The sequence below is a fragment of the Sus scrofa genome, chromosome 1, assembly GCF_000003025.6.
Source record: "Sus scrofa isolate TJ Tabasco breed Duroc chromosome 1, Sscrofa11.1, whole genome shotgun sequence".
NCBI classification, from domain to species: domain Eukaryota; kingdom Metazoa; phylum Chordata; class Mammalia; order Artiodactyla; family Suidae; genus Sus; species Sus scrofa.
In genome coordinates this window covers 13,712,928-13,739,864 of record NC_010443.5, presented here as the reverse complement: position 1 = coordinate 13,739,864, position 26,937 = coordinate 13,712,928, and the positions used below count along the sequence as shown (strand labels likewise).

The 26,937-nt window shown below is 43.4% G+C and overlaps 1 protein-coding gene across 1 annotated transcript in view; it reads right to left on the bottom strand.

Moving 5' to 3' along the window:
• SYNE1 (spectrin repeat containing nuclear envelope protein 1) overlaps positions 1–24,221 on the bottom strand; it is a 486,068-nt gene extending 461,847 nt beyond the window's left edge. Inside the window, 2 exon segments of the mRNA XM_021084410.1 lie at positions 16,418–16,704; positions 23,970–24,221. Of these exon segments, the coding sequence (XP_020940069.1) occupies positions 16,418–16,484 (67 nt within the window). The 5' untranslated portion in view covers positions 16,485–16,704; positions 23,970–24,221.

The following is a 26,937-nucleotide window of genomic DNA, read 5'->3' as shown; positions in this document are numbered from 1 at the left end:
AAGCTACTCTGTGTTCATTAGAATAATGCTTGGTTTTAAATAAAATGGGCAGGGAGTTCCTGTCATGGCGCAGTGGTTAACGAATCCGACTAGGAACCATGAGGTTGCGGGTTCGATCCCTGGCCTTGCTTAGTGGGTTAAGGATCCATATGCGGCGGGAGCGGCCCTAGAAAAAGGCAAAAAGATAAAGAATAAATAAATAAATAAATAAATTAATTAATTAATTAAAAGAGCAAAGTACGCTGTTCAACTAGTCCATACCTTACCAAAACCAAAGTTACAACATGAAGTTTGGGAAAGTAATAATTAACAACTACAATTCCTAAAAGTTTTGGACACGCAACAAAAGCCAGGTTTTCCTGGTATAATGAAGACGAGGTTAGCATTACACATCTCTGGCATAAATGCACCGTGGACGTGCTGTGGGGCAGGAAGTGAGCATCCTTCATCCTTCCACCCTCACGGCCTGTGGCTTGGCAGGGCTCGGACAGAAGCAGCCACTGTTTGTTGTCCACAACCCCACAGCCCATCTGGAGGCATGGCGAGACAGGGAGCTCATTGGCAGTTCTGTCAGACTGTGGCCTACTTCCTAAAACCTGGCATGAGAATCAACAAGAGGAAGGGCCAGTACCCAAGGCAGGCAGAACACAAGCACAGCGGAGCCAGGAGGGCTTATGGGGCCACATATGGCGTTGGTCCAGGGGGAATTTCAACCAACTTCTAGAGGGCCTTCTGCCCCCCTGTCCAGAGGCACTCGTGGCAAAATTCTTCAATCATGGTTACAACCTGGTCACTAGCTATGAAGTCCTGGAAGAGGCAGGACACGACTGTCCATTTCAGAGTAAGATCCTCTACGCTTAGCACAGCATCTGCAACAAAGGGCCTGTTCAATTTATGTTTGTCACAGAAATGGAAAATCTGCTGAAATGCCACTCACTGCTGCATTTCGCAAACAAAAGATCAGACAAATGCAAAGCAACAAGACAACTGAATGGCAAAGCTTTCAGAAAGAAAAGCATCCTGGAGAATAACATGACTGTTTAAGCTACAGCCTACAGTTAATATTTGCTAGTTCAAGTGACTACAGAAAGTATTTCCTATAAGGAAATTTTGGGAGCAGCTCTATTGAAGCGATAGTTACAAAGTCAGTGATAAGCTAGGGGCCTCTCTGTCTCTCCCTCTCTCTTTCTTCCTCTCTCTCCCCCTTGGTCTCTCTTTCTCCCAATATCCATCCATCCATCATCTATCCATCCATCCATCTATCTATCTATCCACCTATCTATTTATCTATCTAGTTTCTGTCTCTATCTTTATCTCTATCTCTCCTCAAAGGCACACTGGAGAGGAGGTGAGTTTATTAACCTAACAGCCATTCAACAAATGTTCAGTGAACATTTACTATATTTTGTAAAGTTGAGAAAACTCTAACTATGCCTTCAATCATCGGTAATAAGTCCTCCAAGCAAAGTTCATGATTTTATGTAAACTGAGCACACATGAAATATTGGCCTTGCTGATCAACTCAGAGCAGAGCTAAAAAGGCAACACTTATTAACAAGCCGTATGATTTTATCACGAGGAGAAAATTCCATAAAATTTCATACTTTTGGAGAAAGTCAGATAATCTAGGTTCTCGTCCTATTTTGCCTTAACTAAATTCATGACCTTGTAGAAGTTGTGTCATCTTTAGGAATCTCAATTACTCATCTTTAAAAATCACAGTTAGACAAGTTGACCTTTTAAGATGCTTCTCTCAAAAACTGAAAGATTCTATAAGCCTTTCAGGATACTTAGATTTCAACCACTGAGTATGACCAAGGAAATCTAAAAAAATGTGGATATTTTTATGGGTAATGTTAAATAGACAAAGTTAGATTTTTAATATAACTGGCCATCTTCCAAATATTTATAGATATTTGATGGATTTTTATCTGATCATTGCTATCACCATATTAAACTCAAAAAGTATTTCTAAGACCCAGTGTCATCATGACACTATATTTTTAAAAGTACAAAGTATCAAAAGAAGAAAATATACAGTGCTTTAAAATATGTAAGAAATACCATTCCTTCTTGTGCGTCTGCTTATTGTTATGGTGGTGCACTATTATTTTGAAAGGGAGTCATTTTATCACAAAGGTGAGATGCATGTATTTCATGGAAAACAGACATTATAAAAACAAATAGAAAGTGTTAGAGCGCTATTTGTATACATGTTTCCAGGCTGATTTACGTATGCTTTACATTAATTTATTAAATTCATCAATGTTGCAGAGATGTTTACCCATCGTAATTATGTAAATAAATAAGTGTATAAAATTAGAATGCAAAATAACCTTAGAATATCTGACGCTCACTGTATGAGACCCAGGAACTTGGCTATGCTTTCAAGACTAAATATTGTTACACCTTTTGACTTGTAAACACAAGAGCCATCCTAAAGGATTTTTCACAATTTAAATGACGAAGTCAAGAGACAAGAAAGTTCCACCAAATCTTTTTATATGCCATGTATCACATTCCTTACAAATTGGACTACAGTGCTACTAACTGCAGAAGAGAGAAAATTAAAGGGGTATAATTAGCATGACTATATATAGAAATAAGAAAAATAATTGCTAGTTTCTCATCATGATTACTCAGTACAATGTAAATGTTTTGGGTGGAAAAATTGGATATTAAAATAATTAATGTTCAAGATGATCTTTCCTTTTGATGAAATATGTAAGCAAGCTTCAAATCACTAAGTTGCCAGGAATCATTTTCGTGATAAGTTACTCTGAACCCAGAAAGATAAGGCCCTAAGTTATAGGAAGGCTCCCAGGCCTCCAGTAGATGGGCTGACTGACTGTACTCCAATGCTCAAGGACTAGCTTTGTGTTCTGGTCAAGGGAGTGTTGAGATGAGAGTAAGGGAGAGCCCTTCTTTTATACAAGATTGGTCCAGATACAATTTCGAGATAGCTAAGGGCTCTTTTGATGTTTTGTTTTCTCTCTTCTTCCTTTTTTGATTGATTTATTTGGGGGGGGGCATATAGACATTCCCAGGCTAGGGGTCAAATTGGAGCTGCAACTCCAGGTCACAGCCACAGCCACAGCAACAAGAGCCTCACCTGTGACCTACACTGCAGCTTGTGGCAATGCTGGCTTCTTAACCCACTGATCAAGGCCAAGGATCAAACCTGCATCCTCATGGACATCGCGTGGTATTCTTAAACCCACTGAGTCATGGGAATTCTGCTTTATCTCTTCTTCAGGGTCAAGTCCTCCAAAGTCTGATCTCTTACCAGTGCTGGTCTCATGGGTGTGTGACTTGGGTTCTGTATGGGGCCCTGAGCACAGATGGGCCCACACATGGCTTAATGCTCTGCTACCTATTAACTATTCTTAATAACTTTTGAACAAGGGCCCCCCAAGTTTATTTGTGCTAGGCCCACATTAAATAATGTAGCTGGTCTTGCCTCCCATCCCTAATGATCCTGTGATTATCAGTAACTATAAAAAAGAATAGCCTTGAAGGAATATGTACTAATGCATGACTATTAAGTGGCTCCTCAATTCTCTCAGAGATTGGAATTCCTCAAGTAACTACTTTGGACCTTAGCTTATCACGTCACTGCTTTAGAATTCTGGTATTTCATCTCCAAAATGAGAACATCGAATTATAAAAGATAAGTCCCTTCCTATCTAAACAACCACATCACCTCTTTAAAACTAGGGACTTGGTGGAGTTCCCGTTGTGGCGCAGTGGTTAATGAATCTGACTAGGAACCATGAGGTTGCAGGTTCAATCCTGGCCTTGCTCAGTGGGTTAAGGGTCCGGCGTTTCCATGAGCTGTGGTGTAGGTCGCAGACGCGGCTCAGATCCCGTGTTGCTGTGGCTGTGGTGTAGGCTGATGGCTACAGCTCCAATTAGACCCCCTTAGGCTGGGAACCTCTATATGCCACGGGAGCAGCCCTAGAAAAGGCAGAAATACAAAAAAATAAATAAAACTAGGGACTTGGGCTTCTAAGAATTAGGTAGGTCGGAGTTCCCGTTGCGGCTCAGCAGTTATGAACCTGACTAGTATCTATGAGGATGCAGATTCTATCCCTGGCCTCACTTAGTGGTGGGTTAAGGATTCAGTGTTGCCATGAGCAGTGGTGTAGGAGGCAGATGCAGCTCACATCCTGTATTGCAGTGGCTGTGCGTAGGCTGGCAGCTGCAGCTCCAATTGAACCCCTAGCCTGGAACTTCTATATGCTGAAGGTATGGCCTGAAAAAGACAAAAAAAAAAAAAAAAAAAAAAAAGAGTTAGGTAATTCATGCAGAGGAAAAAAATTACATGAAAATAATTTGGTCTGCTATCCTGGTCAATTTACTTAATTGCAACTGTGTTTTTGTGGAATTTCATTTATTCATCAAACATACACTTATCCATCATCATATTATTACTCAGTTTATAAATGCCTTGTTAACTGCCACACCTCTCCAGTAGATTACAGCCTCATGAGGATAGGAATTCCATATATCATATATACATCTGTGACCAGAGGACTTGGACTCAGTCCATGCTTAAAAAATATTTGTTAACTGCAGACATGAACAACTGGATGAGCTGAGAACCTACTACCTGTCAAGTTTTGTGCTTAGTACTGGATACCTAAAGTTGACTAAGACCAGACCCCTGGTCTCAAGGTTCAAATATTCCAGTAGGACACATAGAGAAAGACAAGAACCATGAGAGACTGACCTGATCAATCCTTTAACAGAAGCTGTTGAAAGCAGAGGGCCAGGGAGGAGTCCTTTCACTGTGGTTGGTGGTGTTAGGAGAGGTGTCACAGAGGAGACAAGGTGGGAACTGAGTCTCAAAGCCTGAGTAAAAACCAGTGAGATGAAAAGAGAAAGGGGAGAGAGAGACCTAGAGACAGAGAACAGGCCAAGACATGGCAGTGAGGTGGAAGGTAGCTTGGGGAGAACTAGAAGTGGTTCAGGGGGTGGGAACAGCCTCGGCTATGGGCCAGGAACAAAGACAGGAAGTTAAACGGAGCCACAGAGTGAAGATCCATTTCAAATAATGAATTTATCTTGCAGGCTCAGATGAGTCACTGTAGGCTCGCTGGCTTTTAAGCAGGGGACAAGACCCAACTGGATTGTATTTTAAACGATCTCTCTCATCATCACATCCAGGGTGCAGTCTAATTTAGCTCCCAGGTTTCTCGGTAAGAAGTCTACATTTTTCCATCCAATATTAGAGCAATGAACGCGCCTATCGACCACAGCTGGATAAAATGAAATAATCTGTGAAAACTCTCAGAGAAGTAAAGGAGCTGGAAGTATGACCATGAGTATGTAATGCGTGGAATTCTTGGCAACATAATACTGTGGCTCATAAAATGATAAGAACGTCATCACCACCACCCAAAAACCCCACAAGATAAGCCCTGGAAATTTCAAAATTCTTTCTAAGACATCAGTATAGTAAGAATAAAGAGACAAAAGGAACTCGAAATGTCATGTGAACAATGTTGGCGACACGTGTGACAGGAGAAAGGAAGCAAAAGAATGGAGAGCAATTGTGTGATTCAAGGTAAACAATTTTTTTTAAAACATGGGTGGAGACCAGTGTTTACTAAACACGAAAGATTAATATCAGTAGAGGAAGGAATTGCTCCTTTTTCATCCAAGAGGTCATTGGGAACAATGGGGGAAAAAAAAGAACAGAGGTTACCATAGGAACCGTTTTAAAAATACTAAAGCAAACTTCATTACATCCAAGGAATTAAAAATCTTACATAAACCATTTGATCTTGACCCTTTTGAGGCAGTGGTCAATTCCTCCTTCTTCCAGATACTTCCATGCATTTATTTGAGTAAAATAAATAGAAAATTATGATTCACCTGTCCTCAGAATTATGACACAGCTGCATATACTCTTACATGGTAACTTCTATTATGAGCGCATGATTAATTGAATCTTGTGATTCACAACTGCTTAATTAAATTACAAAACATCATATAAAGACCAGGAACTATGTATTTAGGTGTAAATACAACATAAAAATGTGTCAACATTCTCATTAGCTCCAATTAGGAAGAAAATATGAGAGAAAAATAATAACCTGGAGTGTGAATTGTTTCTGTAAGGCTCTGAAGATAGATGAGGAATTTAACACATGACATTGAAAGTCTAGCATCTTATTTCCCTATATAGATACCTACGACCTAAATTATACATTCATGAAGCTCTAAAGTTCATGGGGACATGTGTGGCTTTCATTTTTCATACAGAGGCCAACCCGAAGCCCCAGGTCTGACTTAGCACAGGCAGAATTAAATAACTACCAGCAGAGTGACAGAAAGAGTTCTCCCAAATGCCAACGTAGTTTTCCCAAGTTCAGCCTTTGGGGGAAGGGTACCATCCCAGTCTTGATGGAGAAAAAAATCCCAGAGGCCTCACAATGGTTCAGATGATCCAAACATCACACCTTTAATGTCATACTTTCATGATGTCCTAGAGAACCTAATTCAACGATGACCAAAGCAGTGAACAGAGGTGACACGGACTCCATAAAGACTTTCTCCAAGGAGGTCCCCCTGTGGCACAATGGGACTGGCGGTATCTTGGGAGCTCTGGAACACAGGTTCTATCCGTGGCCTGGCACAGTGGGTTAAGGACCTGGTGTTGCTGCAGCTGTGGCTTAGGTCGCAACTACAGCTCAGATCTGATCCCTGGCCTGGGAACTCCATATGCTTCAGGATGGCCAAAAAAAAAAAAAAAAAAAAAAAAAAAAAAAAAAAAAAAATTTCTCCACTAGAGAAATGCTGTCAGTTTTATTACATGGAATGAATCTAGAAAGATAACGTCAAGGGGTGCAAGTGGAGATGTACCAGGGGAGGGGTGCACGGAGACGCAAGAGTCACACACGGGTGTTCACAGTGACATCAACGGGAGCACCCCACTCTCATGAGGACAATCTTTCAGTTCACTGCTGTGTCCCCAACTCCATAAGTACAGAGAACTCATCAGGGCCTGAGTGAAAGATACTTCATCCTTAGGATGCACTTTTGACAGGGCTCCCCACAAAATACAGAATTAGGTTTAACAAATTCTTAAGGAATTGCTCTTCATCATTTAGCTTCCAGGAACCTTGCATCTCTTTACCGGCAGTACACAGACCATGCTTGCATTCTTCCAGAAATTATGTTGAAACGATACGCACATGTATTTGCACCAACTCAGGCAGGATATTTACAAATAAAAAACACATAACCTTTTCCTACGCTACAAACACTGCAACCTGCACATGTAAAGGACATTAACATCTCTGACACCATTGAAATGGGTCCTTTTGACACAATTAACATCACGGACGCACCTGAAATTTATCCCTGAACTTTGTCCTTTTGGCTTCCAGGGGAGCCTCTTCTCTCGCATCTTCTTCTTCTTGTTGTTTTTCATTTTAACAAATATATTAATTCTTATATTTAACATGAAAAAAGGGTCCTCAAAAGTGGTTGTTTAGAGGCTATGCCTTTTCAGGGGGTGTCACGCCCACAGAAAATCGTGGGCCAACTGTAATCAATACCACAGCTGTAACCAGAGCCACAGATGTGATGGTGCCAGATCCTTAACCTACTGAGCCACGAGGGAACTCCTGTGCCTTTTTTTTTTTTTTTTTTTAGGGTTGATTTACAATGTTAGCTCTCAGTCTCTGCATATGCGCCACCCTCCTCCTTCTCCTGCCCCCATGTTAGATGTCCTATTTCTCAAACCTCTTTTCTATCTGTTCTTATTCCCTGGGCAGTGTCAACCCATCCCACAGCTTTAAATGCTCTCTGTGTGCTAATGATTTCCAAATGTCTCCTCCAGCTGTATCTTTTCCCTTGATGGCTACAGTCATATAGACTCAATTACTTTCTTGGATATCCACCAGGCAGCTAAAATGTAACAATAGATGCCAAAATGCTCTCGATTTGCCTTCTCAGCCCGGGGTCCGCAACGATCTTATGTCTTTCCTCTTTTCCAAGTGAAAAACGACAGGGCTAACCTTCACTCCCCTCTCTCGTACACTACATCCAATCCATCAGCGAATTCTTTTGGCATTCCTTGCCAGATATATCTCAATGCTTACCACTTTTCTCCCCACTCCCTGTTTCCTATCTAGTGGAAGCCATTCTTGTCTTTTTTTTTTTTTTTTTTTGACTTATCAAAGTCACCTCCCTCCTGGTCTCCCAGCTTCCGTCACTGAAAATCAGTAGGACATTAAATATTTATATATTCACTCAACAAATACTTATGAATTGGTATGACTGGGTCACTGTGCTATACAGCAGACAAGGACAGAACATTGTATATCACTGTAATAGAAAAAATAAAAATCTTAAAAAAATACTTATGAATTGTCCCCACTATGAAATGCACAGTGCTAGTCAATGCCTAGGGCCCTGGTGTGAATCTGACCCAATTCCTGCCTTCAAGGTGTTTCTGCTCTGAGTGAGTGGATTACACACATACATGTGTCATAATGCACAGTAAAACCAACAGACAGGAGAGTGTTACAAGGTGCTAAAGGAATTTAGACAGAGGAGAGAGGATTTCTTTCTTTTTTAATTTTTTCTATTTTTATTTTTTGTCTTTTCGCCTTTTCTAGGGCCACTCCCATGGCATATGGAGGTTCCCAGGCCAGGGGTCGAATCAGACCCGCAGCCGCCGGCCTACGTCAGAGCCACAGCAATGCGGGATCCGAGCAGCGTCTCCAACCTACACCACAGCTCATGGCAACGCCAGATCCCCAACCCACCAAGCAAGGCCAGGGATCAAACCCGCAACCTCATGGTTCCTAGTCAGATTCGTTAACCACTGCGACATGATGGGAACTCCAAGGATTTCTGATTATATTGGCAATACAGCCTTCATTGAGGAGACTGAACTTAGGCTGGGCCTTGAAGGTAAGTGAAATTTTAGGTGCAAATCCTCCTGAAAGTGCCAGCAGGAGACAGAAGAGTCAGGGCATCTTGAAAGCACTGTGAGCAGTGTCACTGGCAGATATCTGGGGATAGATAGGGGACCCAGAGGAGACAAATGCTAGACAGTTAAGAAGCGGGGACTTTGATACAGAGATACAAGGAATTTCATCATGCAAATAACAAAATTAAAGTGTTAAGTAGTTAATCTGGCAGTAATGTATAGGAATTCTTTTTGTTTTATTGACAGGCCTTAGAGGTCCTTACATTTAAAGGCCTACCACAAACTATATCAAGAGCAAGAAAGTGTATCCATACCCCATAGCAAATCTATTTATGCATATATAGTCTTTGAACTGATTTGATTGACATTTGACTAGTTGACATAATTTTAGCATTTATAAACCTTTGCTAATTTTGATTTAGTAGTTTGCTTTTGCTGTTGAGAGCCAATGTTTTTGCATACTTTAAAAAACCTAAAGACCACAGGCACCTTTCCCATAATGCACAGTGGATAGAAAAGGCTTTGCAAAAAAGAAAGACTTGAGGATAAAGCATTATACAAATGTAAATGCTTTAATACATTCAAAAATAAAATGAATGGGAGTTTCCGCTGTGGTGCAGTGGGTTAAGAACCTGACTACAGTGGCTCGGGTGGCTATGGATCCTTTGCTGCAGATGCAGCTCAGACTCAAATCCCTGGCCCAGGAATGTCCATATGTTTCATATGCTGTGCGTGCAGCCATAAAAAAATGAATTGATTGATTGACTGATTAAATGAACTGTGTAATACACTTTTAGGAAAGAAAAATGTGTTTGAAGCATCATCGTTACAAAAACAACACATACACCTAATGTGTCAACATAGTCACGTATTCAGGACTGGACATTTGTTTGTTTGGGTTTTTTTTTTTTTTGCTTTTTAGGGCCACATCCATGGCATATGGAGGTTCCCAGGCTAGGTGTCCAATCAGCACTACAGCTGCAGGCGTACCCCACAGCCATAGCAATGCCAGATCTGAGCCACATCTGTGACCTGCACCACAACTCAGGGCAAGACTGGATCCTTAACCCACAGACCAAGGCCAGGGATCAAAGCCAAAACCTCATGGTTCCTAGCTGGATTCATTTCCCCTGTGCCATGATGGGAACTCCTAGACATTTGTTCTTAAAATAATTTTATGGTCAAAACCCAATTTTGATTAAAATTCAGATAAAAGATTTTTTTTTGTCTTTTTTGCCATTTCTAGAGCTATTCCCATGGCATATGGAGGTTCCCAGGCTAGGGGTCTAATTGGAGCTGTAGCCCACGGCCTACGCCAGAGCCACAGCAACGCAGGATCCGAGCCGCGTCTGCAACCTACACCACAGTTCATGGCAACGCCGGATCCTTAACCCACTGAACAAGGCCAGGGACCGAACCCACAGCCTCATGGTTCCTAGTCAGATTCGTTTACCACTGAGCCACGAAGGGAACTCCAAAAGATTTTTTTAAAAGAGGGTAAATTAGGTAGGATCCAATTTTAACAGGTTTCTCTTTGGTTTTTACATATTTTGATCAATTTCATCCTAAATTCGTTAATTTAGACATCACGATTTATCTATTGTTCATCAGTATTTATTTGAACTACAATATTTCAGAATCTCACTGTTTCGTGTTGAGTTTTGTGTTATATTTAAATTTAAGATACTATCATGTAATATCCTTTATAGGAAGAAAGAGATTAAACCAAAAGGAGAGTTTCAGCCTAAATATGATACATGGATCTCTGACATTATTTCATAGCTTAATAAAAAGAGTCATTAAGTCAGAGTAGCAAAGTATAAAATTTAATCTTCAAGGCACTATAAAAAACTTAGAATCTTCCCAAGATGGCAAATCCTTCCTCCGCATGTTTATCTGATGTTAAGCTAAAAGAAAATTATGTTTTCATTAGTTTTCATTGTTTATTCTACTTTTAAGTCAGTTTTTTGTTAGTCTGAGGTTTTTAAACAGTATACTGGATTTATAGGAAATATTATATTTAATCAAAAAAATGTAAAGCTGCTTGTAAAAGCAATTTTAAGGGAAGGCCATGATTATTTTTTCCTGAACAGTTAGCAAATTTCAGAGCTATAGCTCCAAGAGTACATGTTTATATCTTTTCTCATTTATTTCTCTTTGAATTTATTCTTAAGGTTTAAAAATCAATTGGACCTTGCAGTCCATAATTCGTTTTTACTAAATTGACCTCTATCTGACACCCCAGCATGCCCATTTGGGTCTTCTCTGGCACTTAACACTTGCTCTATAAGGTTATATGGATGCCACCTTGTCTTGAAATAATCAACACTGGTACATTAATTTAAAAATCCTGGAAGATAGAAAAAAAATACTAGAAGATGATCTTCAAACAAAAAAATGTAATTGATAAGATGTTAATTTGCAAATTCATTTTAAGCAAACACTATGCAGAAGCATTATAAAAAAATGACAAAGACCCTTAAACTTTTATTACTATCTTAAAGACATGTATAAGTGCACAGTTCGGCATTTATTTTTTTAGATGTAATTATAAACTTAAGTGACTCCCCATGCCACCTGTTAAAGAGATCCCCTTAGTAAGCTTTTAAGAGTATAAAACGTATATACTAATTATGTGCATTTAAAATTTAATACCCGGAGTTCCCACCGTGGCTCAGTGGTTAACGAATCTGACTAGGAACCATGAAGTTGCGGGTTCAGTCCCTGGCCTTGCTCAGTGGGTTAAGGATCCGGCGTTGCCATGAGCTGTGGTGTAGGTTGCAGATGCTGCTCGGATTCCGAATGCTGTGGCTCTGGCATAGGCTGGTGGCTACGGCTCCCATTCGACCCCTAGCCTGGGAACCTCCCTATGCCATGGGAGCGGCCCTAGAAAAGGCAAAAAAAGACCAAAAAATAAAAAATAAAAAAAATAATTAAATTTAATACCCTGCATTATGCCAATGCCAAATACTTGCTTTTATTTATTTTTAGGGCCACACCCATGACATATGGAAGTTCCCAGGTTAGGGGTCAAATCTGAGCTGCAGCTGCCAGCCTAAGCCACAGCCACAGCAATGCCAGATTAGAGCCATGTCTGTGACCTATGCCAGAGCTGCAATGTTGGATCCTTAACCCACTGAGCGAGGCCAGGGATCGATCCTGCATCCTCATGGATACTAGTCGAGTTTGTTACCACTGGGCCACAATGGGAACTCTCTGCTTTTAATTAAATATTTAAACATTAAATTGCTTATATTTAAATTAATGAAAGTTACAGAAACATTCATTACTTTTAAGAGCAAATGAAACTCTGCATTGCAGTCTGTCTGCTCATCCATAATTCAGGATCTCAGCCTAAAACATTATGCTCAAACAAGCACAAATATTGGCAAAGGTGAAACACTGAATGACTATAGCAGCAGCTAAATTTTGTAGCAATATGTGTGTGCAGTTTAATTTCTTAGCACTGGAAATAAAAAACTAAAAGCAAAGAAAGTCAATTACGGTTGTAAACTAAATAAGCTAAGAGAGGAAAGCCAAACTGCCATTACTTAAAGCTACATGCATTTTATTAGTTATACATGGTGCTGATATGACAATAAAACCCAAGCACAGGGGGAAAAAAAAAAAAAAAAAAAAACTAAAAAAACTACAAAATTAGTCACCTGGATTATCTATCCAGGAAAAGAAAAGAGGATTCTGAAAGAATGTTCTCATGAGACTGAGGTTTGAAAATAGCAACTTTGGTTCTATTGAAGTTAATAGTCTACTTTTCCTCAAATAAACTCCCTCATTTGTATTAATTATCTGGGCAATAACGCCAGCCCTCCGTTTACTAAGCACTTGGTCACTGGTTTGGAGATTCAAGGAGGCAAAAAGAGTTACTAAGTACCCTTGGCAGAAAACAGATCTCCTGACTCTTGTTTGGGCTCCAATCATTAGTAAGATGCCCAGGGAACGCTGAGATGAGAAGACACAAACTTCCACCTGCTGAGTCAGCCGAATGAACCCGGCAGATCAATAACTTAACAGACAAATCTGCCAGATCACCTCCCCCCCCAGCCCCAGCACTTGGCTTCCCCTGAGGCAGGCGAGATGGGGTGCACCTCGGAGCAGCACAGACCTTACATGTTGTTGTCACCAATGACCTATTTCATGAAGTAACTGCTGCTAAAAGCTAAGGATAAGTATCTAGTGCTCAGGAATTTTACCTCCTTTTGAACCGTAAGGTTTATTGTTCTAAATTTGTCAGGTACCCTTAGGACAGTTTATAATTCTTCCTTTACTAGAAAGAAAAAAAAAAATTATACAGTCAGAATAGTCCCTTCATGATGTAATAAATTTATGAGCTTTACCCGACACAGGATACATAAAACCATCAACATGCCTCCCCACATCTGCATGACTAGACTAATTTGCACAAAATTGTCAGGCCTGTGCTTTCTCATCCAATTTTCTTCCAGCTCTCCATAGGACAGTATTTACAGTTTGAAAAGCATCTTTCCTCTGTTATCTCACTGAACTTGATAACAATCCTGCAGGGGTTAAGTTGGGTGAAAACTGCCCATTTTGCAAGTGGCATCCCTACACTCAGAGACACTGGGCAGGACCTTCGCCTTCACAGGCTTAGGGTGGAGGGAGGGTGCGGCTCCAGGGCTTTCCTCAGCTCCACCCACCTCTCAAGAGAAACCACTTAGGAAGCCACAAAAACAGACACAAAAGCCAGGAGGCATCATACCCTTCTCTCCGCTCTCATCCCTAATCATTAAGACAATGATTTTACTTAAGCATAGTTGCTGTACAATATTATATGTTATTACAGGAGTACAGTATAGTGATCCACACTTTTTAATTGATTAATTTATTCTTTGGTTTTTGTCTCTTTAGGGCTGCACCTGTGGCATAGGAAGGTTCCCAGGCTAGGGGTCGAATTGGAGCTGGAGCCTCGGCCTACACCGCAGCCACAGCAACTTGGGATCCGAGACATGTCTGCGACGTACCCCACAGCTCACAGCAATACTGGATCCTTAACCCACTGAGCGAGGCCAGAGATTGAACCCGCGTCCTCGTGGATACTAGTCGGGTTTGTTGACCACTGAGCCATGATGGGAACTCCATGATTCACACTTTTTAAAGGTAATAGTCCATTTATAGTTGTTATAAAATATTGGCTATATTATCTGTGTTGTACAATTTTTATTTTTTATGTTTTATTATTTTTTGCTTTTTAGGGCCTCACTTCTGACATATGTAAGTTCCCAGGCTAGAGGTCGAATCAGAGCTACAGCTGCCAGCCTATACCACAGCCACAGCAACACGAGATCTGGGCCGAGTCTGCAACCTACACCACAGCTCAGGGCAACACCAGATCCTTAACCCACTGAGCAGGGCCCAGGATTGAACCCGCATCCTCATGGATACCAGTAGGATTCATTTCCGCTGTGTCACAACAGAAACTCCCTGTACAATATATTCTTGAGGCTTACTTCTTTCATGCATAGTAGTCTGTACCTCTCACTCCCCGAATCTTATGATGCCCTCCCCGCTTCCCTCTCCCCACAATTAATCCCTAGTTCGTTCTCAATATCTGTGAGTCTGTTTTTATTTTTTTTATAGTCACTAGTTTGTTATATTTTTTACATTCCACATAAAATGATATAGTATTTGCCTTTCTCTATCTGACTTATTTCATTTTTCATTGGCATAATGTCCTCCAAGTCCATCCTATGATGCTACAGTACAAAAAAAAAAAAAAAAAAAAAGCCACTGAGGTATCAGTTCCCCTTCCTCTCCTCTCACTCTTAACCATTACCTTAATAAAAAAAATTTTCATTCAAGCCAAATAAATATAATGAGTAGAATGATGGTAGGACCATAATCTGATTCTGAATTAATATATTTCATATTTGCTCTTTACAGCTTTCCTGTTTGGTCAATATGTCTCTTATCCAGAGAATTTTTCCATTTGATCACTCAGAGGGAAATCTACTTTATTACCTAATTGTCCTCTGCACTTTTGCAAGGAACCTCAGGCTTCCATTCCATCACTTGGGGTTACTGAAGCACAAAATGATCCTCTAAGTGGCACCCAGGCAAATGGCAAAGACAGACATAGACAGAAGTTCAGTGTTCCCTCCACCCAGGGAAAGAGGCACCACTTAAAAGCTGCCTATCCCAGGCACCAGGCAGACCCAAGAGGTTTTTCAGCCCGTGGAGAAGGTTGATGCCACATACTCAGCAAGGATCTGGTCTCTTATCCAGCCAACTGGGGTGTGTCAACCCTCAATGGGAAGCAAGCACCAGCTGCTCTGAGTAGGCATCACGAATCTACCCAGGTGAATGAACGTGAGTGGCTCATGCAACCTCAGGAGCTCCAGGAAACAGGTGGTCTCTGGTCAGGCCTGGAGAAAATAAGGAGTCTACGGATCTCCTTATTTTCCATAACTGGGAGCATGTTCTAGGACATGAATATCCAAGTTGTAAGAGTTTGGTCTGTATCTGAAAGTCCAGAGAACTTCACTAGAAATGACTGCTCTGCACATTAAATGCATTCTAAGCATGGAGAGTGGAGCCGGAACAGATGATTACAATGGCTGGGATGCAGAACCTCATGTCACTTGCTGGAGAAGCTAGAAAACCTAAAAGCCAAGCTGCAGCATTATGCTTAAGCTCCCTTGAAAAAGCCTAGAGCAAAACCCCGCTAAGAATGGAAATTCTTATAGCCTGGAAGGGGCCATGTGAAGCCTGACAAAAATTAACACCGCGTCTGCGACAAAGAAGCAATGTTTGCATATACCTATAGCTAATGATTGTTTTTGCAACTCGAGAAATACCTATATTTAAAGCCAAGTCCTAATTAGGAATTCATCTATGGGCTGTTATCCCATTTCACCGTAATCTCTTCTATGAAGCAGTTTGGCGTTCAAGACAGAACACTGCTGAGGGGACTGGTACCAGGCCACACTAGGCCACTAACCATTAAACTCTTCATATCACATCACCGCCTGGGCCTCTGGGTCTCATGTTGCTTAGATTTTCTAGCTCTCTAAGGGCTTTCCAGCTGGAACAAGTAAACCATATTGTCATGATATCCTTATCAGCCTCTTGTCAATGGTTGCACTGTCACTGCTTGCCGAAGACAGTGTGGCGATATCTGAATTCTCAGCCGAACACTGATCTGAACAGCCATTAGGATCACACTAACTCAGACCCAAAATCCAAAAAGGAGTTTGCCTTTTTTCTACTTAAAGAAGACAGCATCTTAAAATAGCAAGACTAGTTCGAAAACCCTAGGACAAAAACCAGCCATGGTGCCATTCCTTGGGGTAGTTTCATAAAATTGAGTCAACATGCAAGCAAGCAAACTGAAAAGACTCCAAGGTAAGTCAGTATGTGAATTTTAAAGCATTTAACAGAACAAAACAAATCAACAACAACAGCCAAACCACGGCTATTTCTGTCCCTTACCTTGCAGTCTTTGCATCACATTGGTAATGTCCCGAGAAGCCCTCGAGGCTGTCCTGGAGGCTGCCATGGCCCCACCTTGGCGTGGAACCAGCCCTGGAGACTCTTCGACTGACTAACGCAGTGCAGCCCTACGCCACTCCAGAAAGCATACTTGAACTTCTCCAGATCCACTGAGTCATGGACAAGCCCCAGGCTCTCACAGCAGCCAGCAAGGAGATCTCCAGAGATCCAACCAGCTCTTTTTCGTCCTCTGCTTCAAGATTATCCTCTTAAATAAACTCAGGCACCTGAAAACCAAAGAGAAAAGGTACTTTTTTTTTTTTTTCCCAAAATACTCACATAGGTCATCCTAGTGCAAAAAAGGAGAATGATTTTTATTCAATTTCAATAGATGATTCATTATCCAGTGAAGTAACTCAGGTAAAAATACTTATAGTTAGTAGGCAGATACAAGAAATTCTTATGAGAGGTGATAAAATGAAATGTACTTGAAACACATATAGTAAAATCAGTTGCTAACGAGAAAAAATGTTCACTTTCTTCCAAGTTTTCTTTTTAAACTATAGCCTTTTTTTTCACTGATTTATGAAAGTGAAAGTACTTGTAGTCAAAACACCAAGTTCTCTTTCTCCATATTCATAGGTTCTCTTATCTCGGCTATTTTAGCCTGCTTTGCACACCAGTTTTGCTGTTTTGTTTGTACGCTTTTCAGGCATGGGATCAGATCTTAGCGTCTTAAAGTTGATGAATTGAAGCAGGGTAAATGTAAAACTATTTCATTCTAAAAATTTGAATTGCAAATCCTGAAATTCTAGAAGACAAATGGGTTTGATTTAGCTTTCCCCTTCCCATAGGAAGACTCCAAATAAGTTGTACGGCTGGGGTGGGGTGCAGTGGGGTGGGGATGCCAAGAAGAGAGAACATTTTCCTTCCAACCCCTTCATGAATTATCTGCTTGGGACAAGCTTAATTCATCATACTGGACTGCGGAGGTTAAAAAAAAGAGGTGGGAGAGTAGTGGATGAAATCTTGACCTTGACGCTTGTACTTGGAACAAGGATTCCCTAGCCTTAGGGTTATCTGAAGACGAGGTCTTGCCATGAATGGGACCAATTAGTGATAGAAAGAAGAGGAGGATGAAAAATGCACCCAGAGAAAGAACATTTAACCAAGGTGCCAAACCAAAGGGGCCCGTGGGTGCATGACACTGTCACAATTCATACTCATCTCTAGGCTGTGCCCATGAAGGGAAAGAAAAGAAATAAGGCGGAGGCAGGGGAGTGTGGCAAAAGGACAACTGTAAAGAAAACAGAGCCCATCTACACAGGATGGTCCTCCTTTGGTAAGGAAATAAGAGCATCTATGAGTGCTAGCGAACATCATAGCATAGCCTGAATGTGTGGCCATAAACTGCATTATTTATTAAGGACTAGTTAAGTCAGAGAGTGTATTTCCTGACTGCAACTGATTGTGTGTGTGTGTGTGTGTGTTTAGGGCCGCACTCGCAGCACATGGAGGGTCCCAGGCTAGGGGTCTAATCAGAGCTGCAGCTGCCGGCCTACACCACAGTCACAGCAACACCAGATCTGAGCTGCATCTTCGACCGACACCACAGCTCACGGCAACGCCGGATTCTTAACCCACTGAGCAAGGCCAGGGATTGAGCCTGCTTCCTCATGGATGCCAGTCAGATTCATTTCCACTGAGCCACGACGGGAACTCCTACGACTGATTTTTAAAATAGCATAAATACCAGTATACACTGGTATCTAGTTAAACTGCACAAATAAACTGGTAACATTTTTTGAGACCACCACAAAAAGGATATGAAATATTGCACACTGCTGCAGGCTTGCACATTTCTGGGGCCAGAAAGGGTGTCCTGGTCACTTAGCAAGTTAGGGGGCAGCGGTGCAGTGCACGGGCTCGATTGGTAAGAAGGTAAAGACAGCCTTCTCTTGGTTCCTTGAAAAGCTACTGGAAGTAGAACCCAAGAACCGGCTGCTTCTGGCTAGAGAGGCACTTCAAAGAGGGTGGCTCTCCAGGGAATTCTCAGAAGAGAAATAATTGGTGATGGCTGGCCCCACCCGCATCAAGTCCTCCAGCCTGGCTGAGGCTGTGTGTCCATCAGCCGCCTTCATGTCCTGGGGACAAACATTCCACCTGCCCCCAGACAAAAGCTACCTTAATCTGAAGACTAACAGACAGTGAGAAGTGCCTGGGGGACCTGGCAAATAGCTCCCCTAAGCTGTTAAAAAGTTGGGTTCTCCAAATGCAAGAATATAACATTCTGAAATCTGGCTAGCTGGCCATATACATGCTAAGTAGAGATGAGAGAAGAAATGCATTTTAATGTAGCCACCCCACTGCCCAGGCCCTGCTCAGCACTGGAGTTCACTGATGATTAGGACATGCGCCCCACCATCAACCAAGAATTATAGAATTAGGAGTTGCCTAGTGGCCTCGTAGTTAAGGAGGTGGTGTTGTCACTGTCATGGTTTGGGGTCGATTGATCCCTGGCTGGGGGACTTCTGCACGCTGCAGTGTGGCCAGAAAAAAAAAAAAAAAAAATTCTGGAATGAAAAGGGATTTCTATTAGTCATGGCATTATTGCTCTTTCCCTCTGCTAGTTCACATTCGTGTTACACAACCGCAATTCCAAAACATTCCCCTCTCTCCCTCCCTCTTTTTCGCCCTCTCTTGCTTTGGATACCACATTAAACTCGGAACTTCTCTGCTTGGGTCCAACTTCAGCTGATGTCTCCAGTCTCATTTCCACGGTGTAAAGAATGGCTTCTGAGTGTCAGAGTTCAAAGCTGGGGAAACTAGGATGAATATGACACAGAACCTATTTTTCGAGGAGCCTAGAACATGGTGGGAGATACAACGGAGGAAAGAGAAGAGAACAAAACCACGGATACATGCAAACATGGAAATGGGGGATACAAAGGATGGGCCCCAAGTCAATCTGGAGGCTCCACGAGAGTCCTGGGGGGAGAGGGCGAGGCAGCCCCTGACCTGAGCCTTGGTAAAGGGGTTTGAGTTCACCAGGTGAAAAATATGAAAGACGAATTCCAGGCAGAAGGAACAGCTCGAGCAAAGGCATGAACACGAGAAACGGCACGAGTCCTCTGTGATGCCCCAAGAGTCCAGGCGACCTTCTGGACATTCTGGGGCAGAGGCTGGAGGAGGGAGCAGCCAGGTGGCTGAGCCTCCACCCCGTGCTCTGCTCTAGGAGGCAACAGGAAACCCTTGGGGATTTTTAAGCTGGAAAATGACTCTGTAATTTACACGATTCTAGCTACATTTTTTTTTCAGGGTGTATTTCAGGTTGACAAGTCAAAGTTCCAGGAAGCTCAGTTAGCAAGCCCAGGAGGAGAGAGGATGCAAGACTGAAAAAGAACAGCGAGCAGCAGGTAAAATCCAAAAGGTCCCGAGGAGGCAAAATGTGCAGGGATGTTGGGGGAGGGGAGGCAGGGAGGGAGTGGGGGCAGCGGTCAGGGCATCTGGGATGATTCTCAGGATGCTAACTTGAGATTCTGTGCGCCCTGGATATGTGCCGTCAGCTGAGCCCAGCAGTAGAGGAGCTGTGCAGGTATTATTTCCCCAAACTGGTCATTCCTTCACATCCTGGCTGAACAAGTGGTTAATCACCCCTTCACAGTCTCAGCTGAACAAATCCGAGAGACGGCTGCACCTCACCCAGGACCCACACTCTGCACGAAGCCGTGAGGTCAGTACACTTTCAGCAATACCCCCCATGCCTCCAGCGCCACCCCTCCGCACTAGGACAGGTATGATGATATTTGTCACCAGTTAGTCTGACCTCCCTCTAACAGAAATTTGTATTTCTGGTTTACTGGATCAAGTTCGTAGTTCTTCGCCTCTATAGGACACTCCCCAGAAGACGCCTTCCTTCTCACTGCAAAAGGAGTTGATGCAACATCCTTCCCTTTTTAGACTTAAGATCAAATATTTTGCTTTCAACATTCATGTAGACATATATTTCCCATCTTGTGAAATTATGATAGTCTTGCTTTTCACAGGTACTTAAACTTAAAGGGACAGATGATTTGATAAGAAATTTCAAACACATACAACACAGATGAGAAAAGGAGGCTTTTAGAAGCTATGAATTCTGGTGTTAGAATAAATGAGTAGACTTCGCTTTGTTCCGACCAGGTGGGTGATTTTGAGCTGGTTCTGGGTATGGGGGTCCTCCCATCTGATACAGGGAGCATGGTACAAGCAAATGCACAGACTCTGGACCATAAAAAAAGACATGGAGTGGAGTCTTAATTCTGCCTCTTTCTGCCCACGTGGGCATGACCTACATACAGAACCAGAACATCCAAGGAAGGTCCAGCACCATCACTGAGCTCACTCTTCCCAGGGTAATTCAGAGTTTTTAATCACGTGCAGTATATTGGGGGGGGAAGGGAGAATAAGATAGACATTGATGGGCTGTGTACCAATTAATTATCCTTGCACCATCTCCAAATCCCTTCCAGCGAAGGAACTAAGATTACAAAGCAGCTAACTACCTCTACCACACCTAGCACAGGGTAAGATTCCTGTATTTATTATTTCATACAGCAAAAGCATTGAGAAACCATGTATAAAGGATGATGATGCTGAGTAAATAGCAATGAACAAAACAGATAAGTCCTTCTTAGAGTTTAGGTACAAGCGGGATGTGATGTAAACAGTATTCCAACAAAGCAGGCTGCATGTTGTAATGGAGAAACCCAGGGTACTGTGGGAGCAAACAGAATACCCAATCAATACCCATCTGCTGCATCTATCCTGAGGGCTGCAGAAGGATTTAAACTCTCTGCTAGATGGGATTCTCCCATCTGAACAATATACTCTTCTGAATACCAACACCTGGGAAAAGCACAGGAGTGAATCATTGCAACTTGACTTTCCCAGTCTCTAAGCAGAATGGACAACTAATTACTAAAGCAGTTTCTCCGTGGAGCTACTAAAAAGGAATATAGTAGGAAAAGCCCTATAAGAGACACAGCTAGCCCCAAGATGACAGCTGCAAGCAAGGCCCCTGAACTTTTAAGTATCAGGACACGAGAGCAGGAAGTTTGAACCCCCGCAACCACCGGAGGGGACAAAGCTCCTTTCTAGCTGAAAAAGACGAATTGAGAGCCTATAACATAAACAGATTCACAGCAGTACGAAGATGTCTAAACACGTCCAATAGCGTGCCTATTAAAATTCTCTATGAAACATAAAGTTAACTGGTGAAGGCACCCCCCTTCTATCCAAGTCTTTTGCTGGGAGAATGAGTCACATAAGTGTCTAATTTTACATTTAATTTTTGTTTTTCCATATTCATCCTTTAGTGATGGTATTAATAAATGCTCAGATGGCTACATGGGAGGGAAGAAGAGGGACATCCTGGAATTAATAGAATATATTACTAATGTCTGTGTACAGGCGATCAGTGCGTAGTGCTGGCAATTATTCACTATTAGGAATTTTACAGGGTAACAAACAAAAATGGATCCTTTCTTCTCTGGAAGCACAAAAACGTAAAGAACTAATCAAAAGAGAAAGTATAGATCTGATCGGCATGACAGGTATTGTGTCATGATGGAATTTTTTTGTTTGTTTGTTTGTTTGTTTGTTTGCAAGCCTGGAGCATAAATCCTCCCCAAGGCTGCTACCTTCCTTCCATGCTTTGCTGGAGTACATGTTGTACTTCTTGCCACACATTAGTTCAGAGAACCAGTTTAGACCACCAGAAAGGATGTATCTAACACCTTTTAAGAGAAGGAGATAATGCAGATTTCCTCAAAGGGATCTTGGGTCCTGCAATGCTTGTCATTCAGGTCACAGGGTGTGGCTGTAGTACCTCGTGCTGGAACCCACAACCTTGCCCAGTGGCTGGCTGCTTACATCCGGCTTCAGCCACACCTCTCTTCACCTCCAAGAAGCTGTGTGGGCTGCATAATTATCAGAAAGCAGGGCCTACTCTAGCACCCTCCCCACTTCACCCAGCAATTCTTGAACAGTTTTAAGTGGTGCATTACCTTTTCCCAAATCTTTACTCCTTTGCGGAGAAGAACCAAGTGGGAAAAAAAAAAAAATCCTTATGTGGGGGACCACGAGGACAGAAATAAACTAGTTTGTGAAGAAGCATTAGCTAAGAAAGATAAAAATTAGGCTATAATGTAATAGCCAAGTATATGTTTTCAAAAGCTAGCAATGTTATCATCTGAGTCAGTCTGAAGATGTGCCCTTAGTTAGTGTTGTTCTGGCACATTTTGTTCTAAATCTGCCACAAAGTAATGAACAGACTCAAAAGAACACAAGAAAAACTAGATATGTGTTTTATTTTACTGTTCTAATGAGGTCAGGAACTTTTTATCCATACTATTCATCTTTTTCATCATGAAGAACAGCAAGCCTCTCAAAGAACAATCTTCATGACTCATGACTGAATCAGCATCTTATGCAGATGTGGGTCATATTAATACTCTTGGGTTAATTGAAAATTATATTGCACAAGTCTGGCCCCTGTATACAAACGCTTTCTTTCCGAAAGTGACTCTCAGATGAAAACTAAAATACATGAGCATTCACGAAGAGAAAAAAATCATTCATCTTCAACTTTCTCAACATTCACAGCCAAATTTTCAGATACATTACAGGTTTCCCACCCCAAACTGAAAAGCTCAGTAATGAACATTCCAGGATGCTAAGGCCGGTTTCACAGCTAGTGTTTCTTCCCCCGGGGCTGGACCTGACTCTATTTAAGGAGGGAGGGCCTGAACTCGCAGCTTCAGAGCTCTGTTATCCCAGGCAGCAAGCTGAACCCCGGGTTCCCAGCCACCTGCTTTCCTTGATGGCTAACAGCTGCTTTATGTTGCACGATTTCCCGACCCTTTGCCTCACACCTGCCGCGCTGTGAACCACCATTTCACAGAACTCCTCCGGCAACGATGCAAAAATCTGCCTTGAAACGTGTCTTTCAGGAGAGGAGACGAAAGTTATCTTGCCCTCTAGCGTAGGCTCCGCCTGCCAGCAATCGCACGGCGACAGCTGGAGAAGTCTGAAGCCCCGGCCTCCTTCGTGCTACCCTAGACTGTGCTACCCATCTCCCCTCCCCCAGCCCTTCCGAAAATAGTCGGTGGTGGAGGAAGGGAGGCTCTTAGAATTTGTTCACCGCCCTACATCTCCCTCCATCTGATAGTAGCAACAGCACCGAGCATCGCAATAAGACGGTGGCTGCCTTTCGCTTCTGCATCACTGGACCCCAAGAGAAGTGCCACAAACGGAAATGACAACTCAGAGGGGGGATATTAATAGGGAGATCTACGTAGGAGAAGCAGCAAGGACGCTCCCCACCTCCGTATCTCCTCATCCTTGAGTGTCACACACGTACACACACCACCGCCACCATCACCCCCCTCTCCCTCCCATTAAGCACGCACCACCCAAGCAGGCAAGTACAAACTTGCTTGCAATTTGTTCGGCTGGCACCCATATTCTCTCTCTCCTTCCTCTCTCTCTCTCCCTCTCTCTTTCCTTTTACCTTCTCGTTCTCTCTGTCTCGGGCTCCTTCAGGTTCCAAGCAGCGCTGCGAGCAAACCAGCGGCGGCGGTGCGCGCGCTCCGGGCCGGCCGCGGTCTCGGGAGCCGGGGCGCAGCTGCAGGGCTGCGGGGCGCAGGGCGGCCCCGGTGACAGGGTACAGCACGCCCGGCTGGCTCCCCACCAGCGGCGGATCCGCGGCCGCGCTCCCGGCCCGCTTGCACACTCACTCACTCCTGCGCCCAGCCGCTCGGTGACTCTGCCCCCCCCGCCCCCCCGCAAGCGGGTCCTCCTTCCGGGTGCACCCTGGGGTTTCAGGCCTCCGCCTCTCCCCCGCCCCCCGCAATAAGGCTCCTTTCGGGAAGGTCGGCGAGGCGGGCTCAGCCCCCGGGCGGGCTCCGGGCAAGACCCGTGCGCCCCGCCGCCACGCCCCTCCCCGGCCCCGCGCCCGCGTCCCACGCCCCGCGCCCGGCGCGGGGATGCGCTGGTCCCTGGCAGAGCCGGGGGCGGGGGGCCTGAGGCTCTCTCGCCGGCTTCCCCTACCTCCTGCAGATGCACGGCCTCCGGCGTCTCTCCGCAGCAGCAAAGCTTTTCCGTGACCCTCCTCCGGGAGCTTTTCCACGGGGTCCACCTCTCGGGGTCGAGGAGGAAAGAAATGGCCAAGACCGCCGGGAAGGAGATTCGCTGCACCGGCTGCTAACTTTTGCCTGGGGTTTCCACTGCCCCGCTGACCTTTCAGAGCAGATCCTATCTTGAAAGGCTGGGGAGGTTCCCTGATGGTCCCAGGAAGGAAGTGATGCGGTTCAACGAGGACATTCCTCTGGCTCCCTTGAAATCAACTTTCCAAAAGATAGGAACAGCTGACCTTTTGGCTGTCAAATCAGCAGCAGATAATTTTAGGGAGACTAGTCAGACTATAGGTTTTTGTTCCTTGGTTTATAAAGCTGAGATTTCCTGAGAAGGCACCTGACATCTCAATCGTATTTATTCTTGGTTATTTGTTAAGATGACGCTGGAGAACTGCCTCCAGGTTCTTCCCTGGAGGCCTCTGCGCGCTACGCATTGTGGAGCTGTCCAGTCTTATGTCACAAGACCTTCTCATGGTGTAGAGGCGATCCTGGGGTTGCCTAGTAGCCTTTGGGAGAATTTATTTTGTTGTGGTTTTATGGTTTCCAAGCAAAGTCAAACACAGACTCTCTTCACCGCAGCCCAAGTCCAACAGGATTATGGCAAGTCTAATAATCGAAACTAGGTTGCAAGACAATAATAATAATAATAATAATAATAATAACTCCCTTAATTTTTAGTAATAATTCAATAATTTTAGTAATAATTCCCTTGAATTTTACCCACATTTGCTGAATGGAAGGACTGGCTTTAAAGTGGATAAAGTTTTTCTCTTCCTCCTGCCTTGCCTTCACTCGCGGCCAACACTCCACTATTTAGCCTTGCATTTTCTTCAAATTCTCTTACTTCTGGATTCCACCAAAATAATAATATTGGAAACGAATCTGGTAAACCAACCTGATGTGTGATCTTTCCTTGTAGTGTAGACCAAGGAATGAATGTCTAATTGCAGAACAGGTTGCACCAGGCAGGGGGCCTGGAGAGGGCGGAGTTTGGGATCACTTTCTCAAGGCATGCCCTGCCTCTGCCTCAGGGTGACAGGGTGGGTGCCCAGAGCTCCTTGTGGAGATAACCCATCTCTAGCGAGAGCCTAGCCTTTCCAGCCATCACCGTGTACCAGGGTGCGACCAGGCTGAACTCCAGGCCTGCCACTCAGGAGGAAAGGATCTGACTCAGTTTTTCCTCTCAGTCTCTTTTCATCAAACCAGTTCACCCGCCAACTGAAACTCCCTCACTAGACCTAACCATGCTTCTTCCAGGCGCAGAAGGCAGGAGCCCAGAACTGTCTGGTGGGCATTGATCACGTGATAAACTGAGCGTCCACTCTCGGCTCCACTTTATCCTCCACTGAAGAGGTCGAAGCCTGTCATTGACTTTCGGAATAGGCTTGTCTTCTTCACAAACCCAGGTAGGTGTGTGGTAGCTTCATTTATTCAACAACAGTGTTTGAGCACCTACCTGATACCAAATGTTGCCCTTACTGTTGGGGCCGCAGTGGTAAGTATGAACTTCCCATATGATCAGGAGGAGAGGCAGTCATCAAACGACCACGCAAGTAATTATAAAACTCCAGCCTCCAAAAGAGAGTAAATATGATGAGGGCTGCCTGTGAAAGAGAGTAACTCAGTGTGGACACCAGAAAGACTTTGCTAAGGAAGTCACCTTTGAACTGCGATCCGCAGGAAGGATGGCATTAACGAGGAGAAAGACAGGGAGGCTGAGGTCTGGATGAGTGTTCCAGACAGAGGGAACAGCGTGTGCAAAGGATCAATGGAAGAAAAGCACCTGGTGGACTTGAGGAAGTGGCAGAAGAGAAAGTCAGGCAGGGGACAGGAGCTTTGGGCACATTAGGCCCCTTGAGAACCGAAAAAAGCCAAGGGCAGATCGTGCAGCCTTGAAAACCAGCCTGAAGAGATGGGTCTTTACATGAAGCCATTACCGTGTTCTCAGGAGGTGGTGCAGTAAGATGACCCTTATGTCTTGAAATTTTCCCTTTGGCTGTAATGTGGAAAACGGATTAGAAGTGGGGCCAAAATGGGTAGAGGTGGACCCGTTAGGAAGCTGCTGCAGTAATCCTTTAGAAAGAGCATAGCCTTCTTTATTAGAGTGATGGCCATGGGGAAGGTAGATGGATTTGAGGGACATATTTCTTAAGCTGGCTTTTATGATTTTTTAAAAATTGAAATATAGCCAACTTACAGGGTTATGTCAGTTTCTGGTGTACAGCAACGTGCTTTGTTATACACACATACATCTATATAATACATATATATTCTTTTTTATATTCTTTTCCATTAGAGGTTATTACAGGATACTGAATATCGTTCCCTGTGCTATACAGTAGG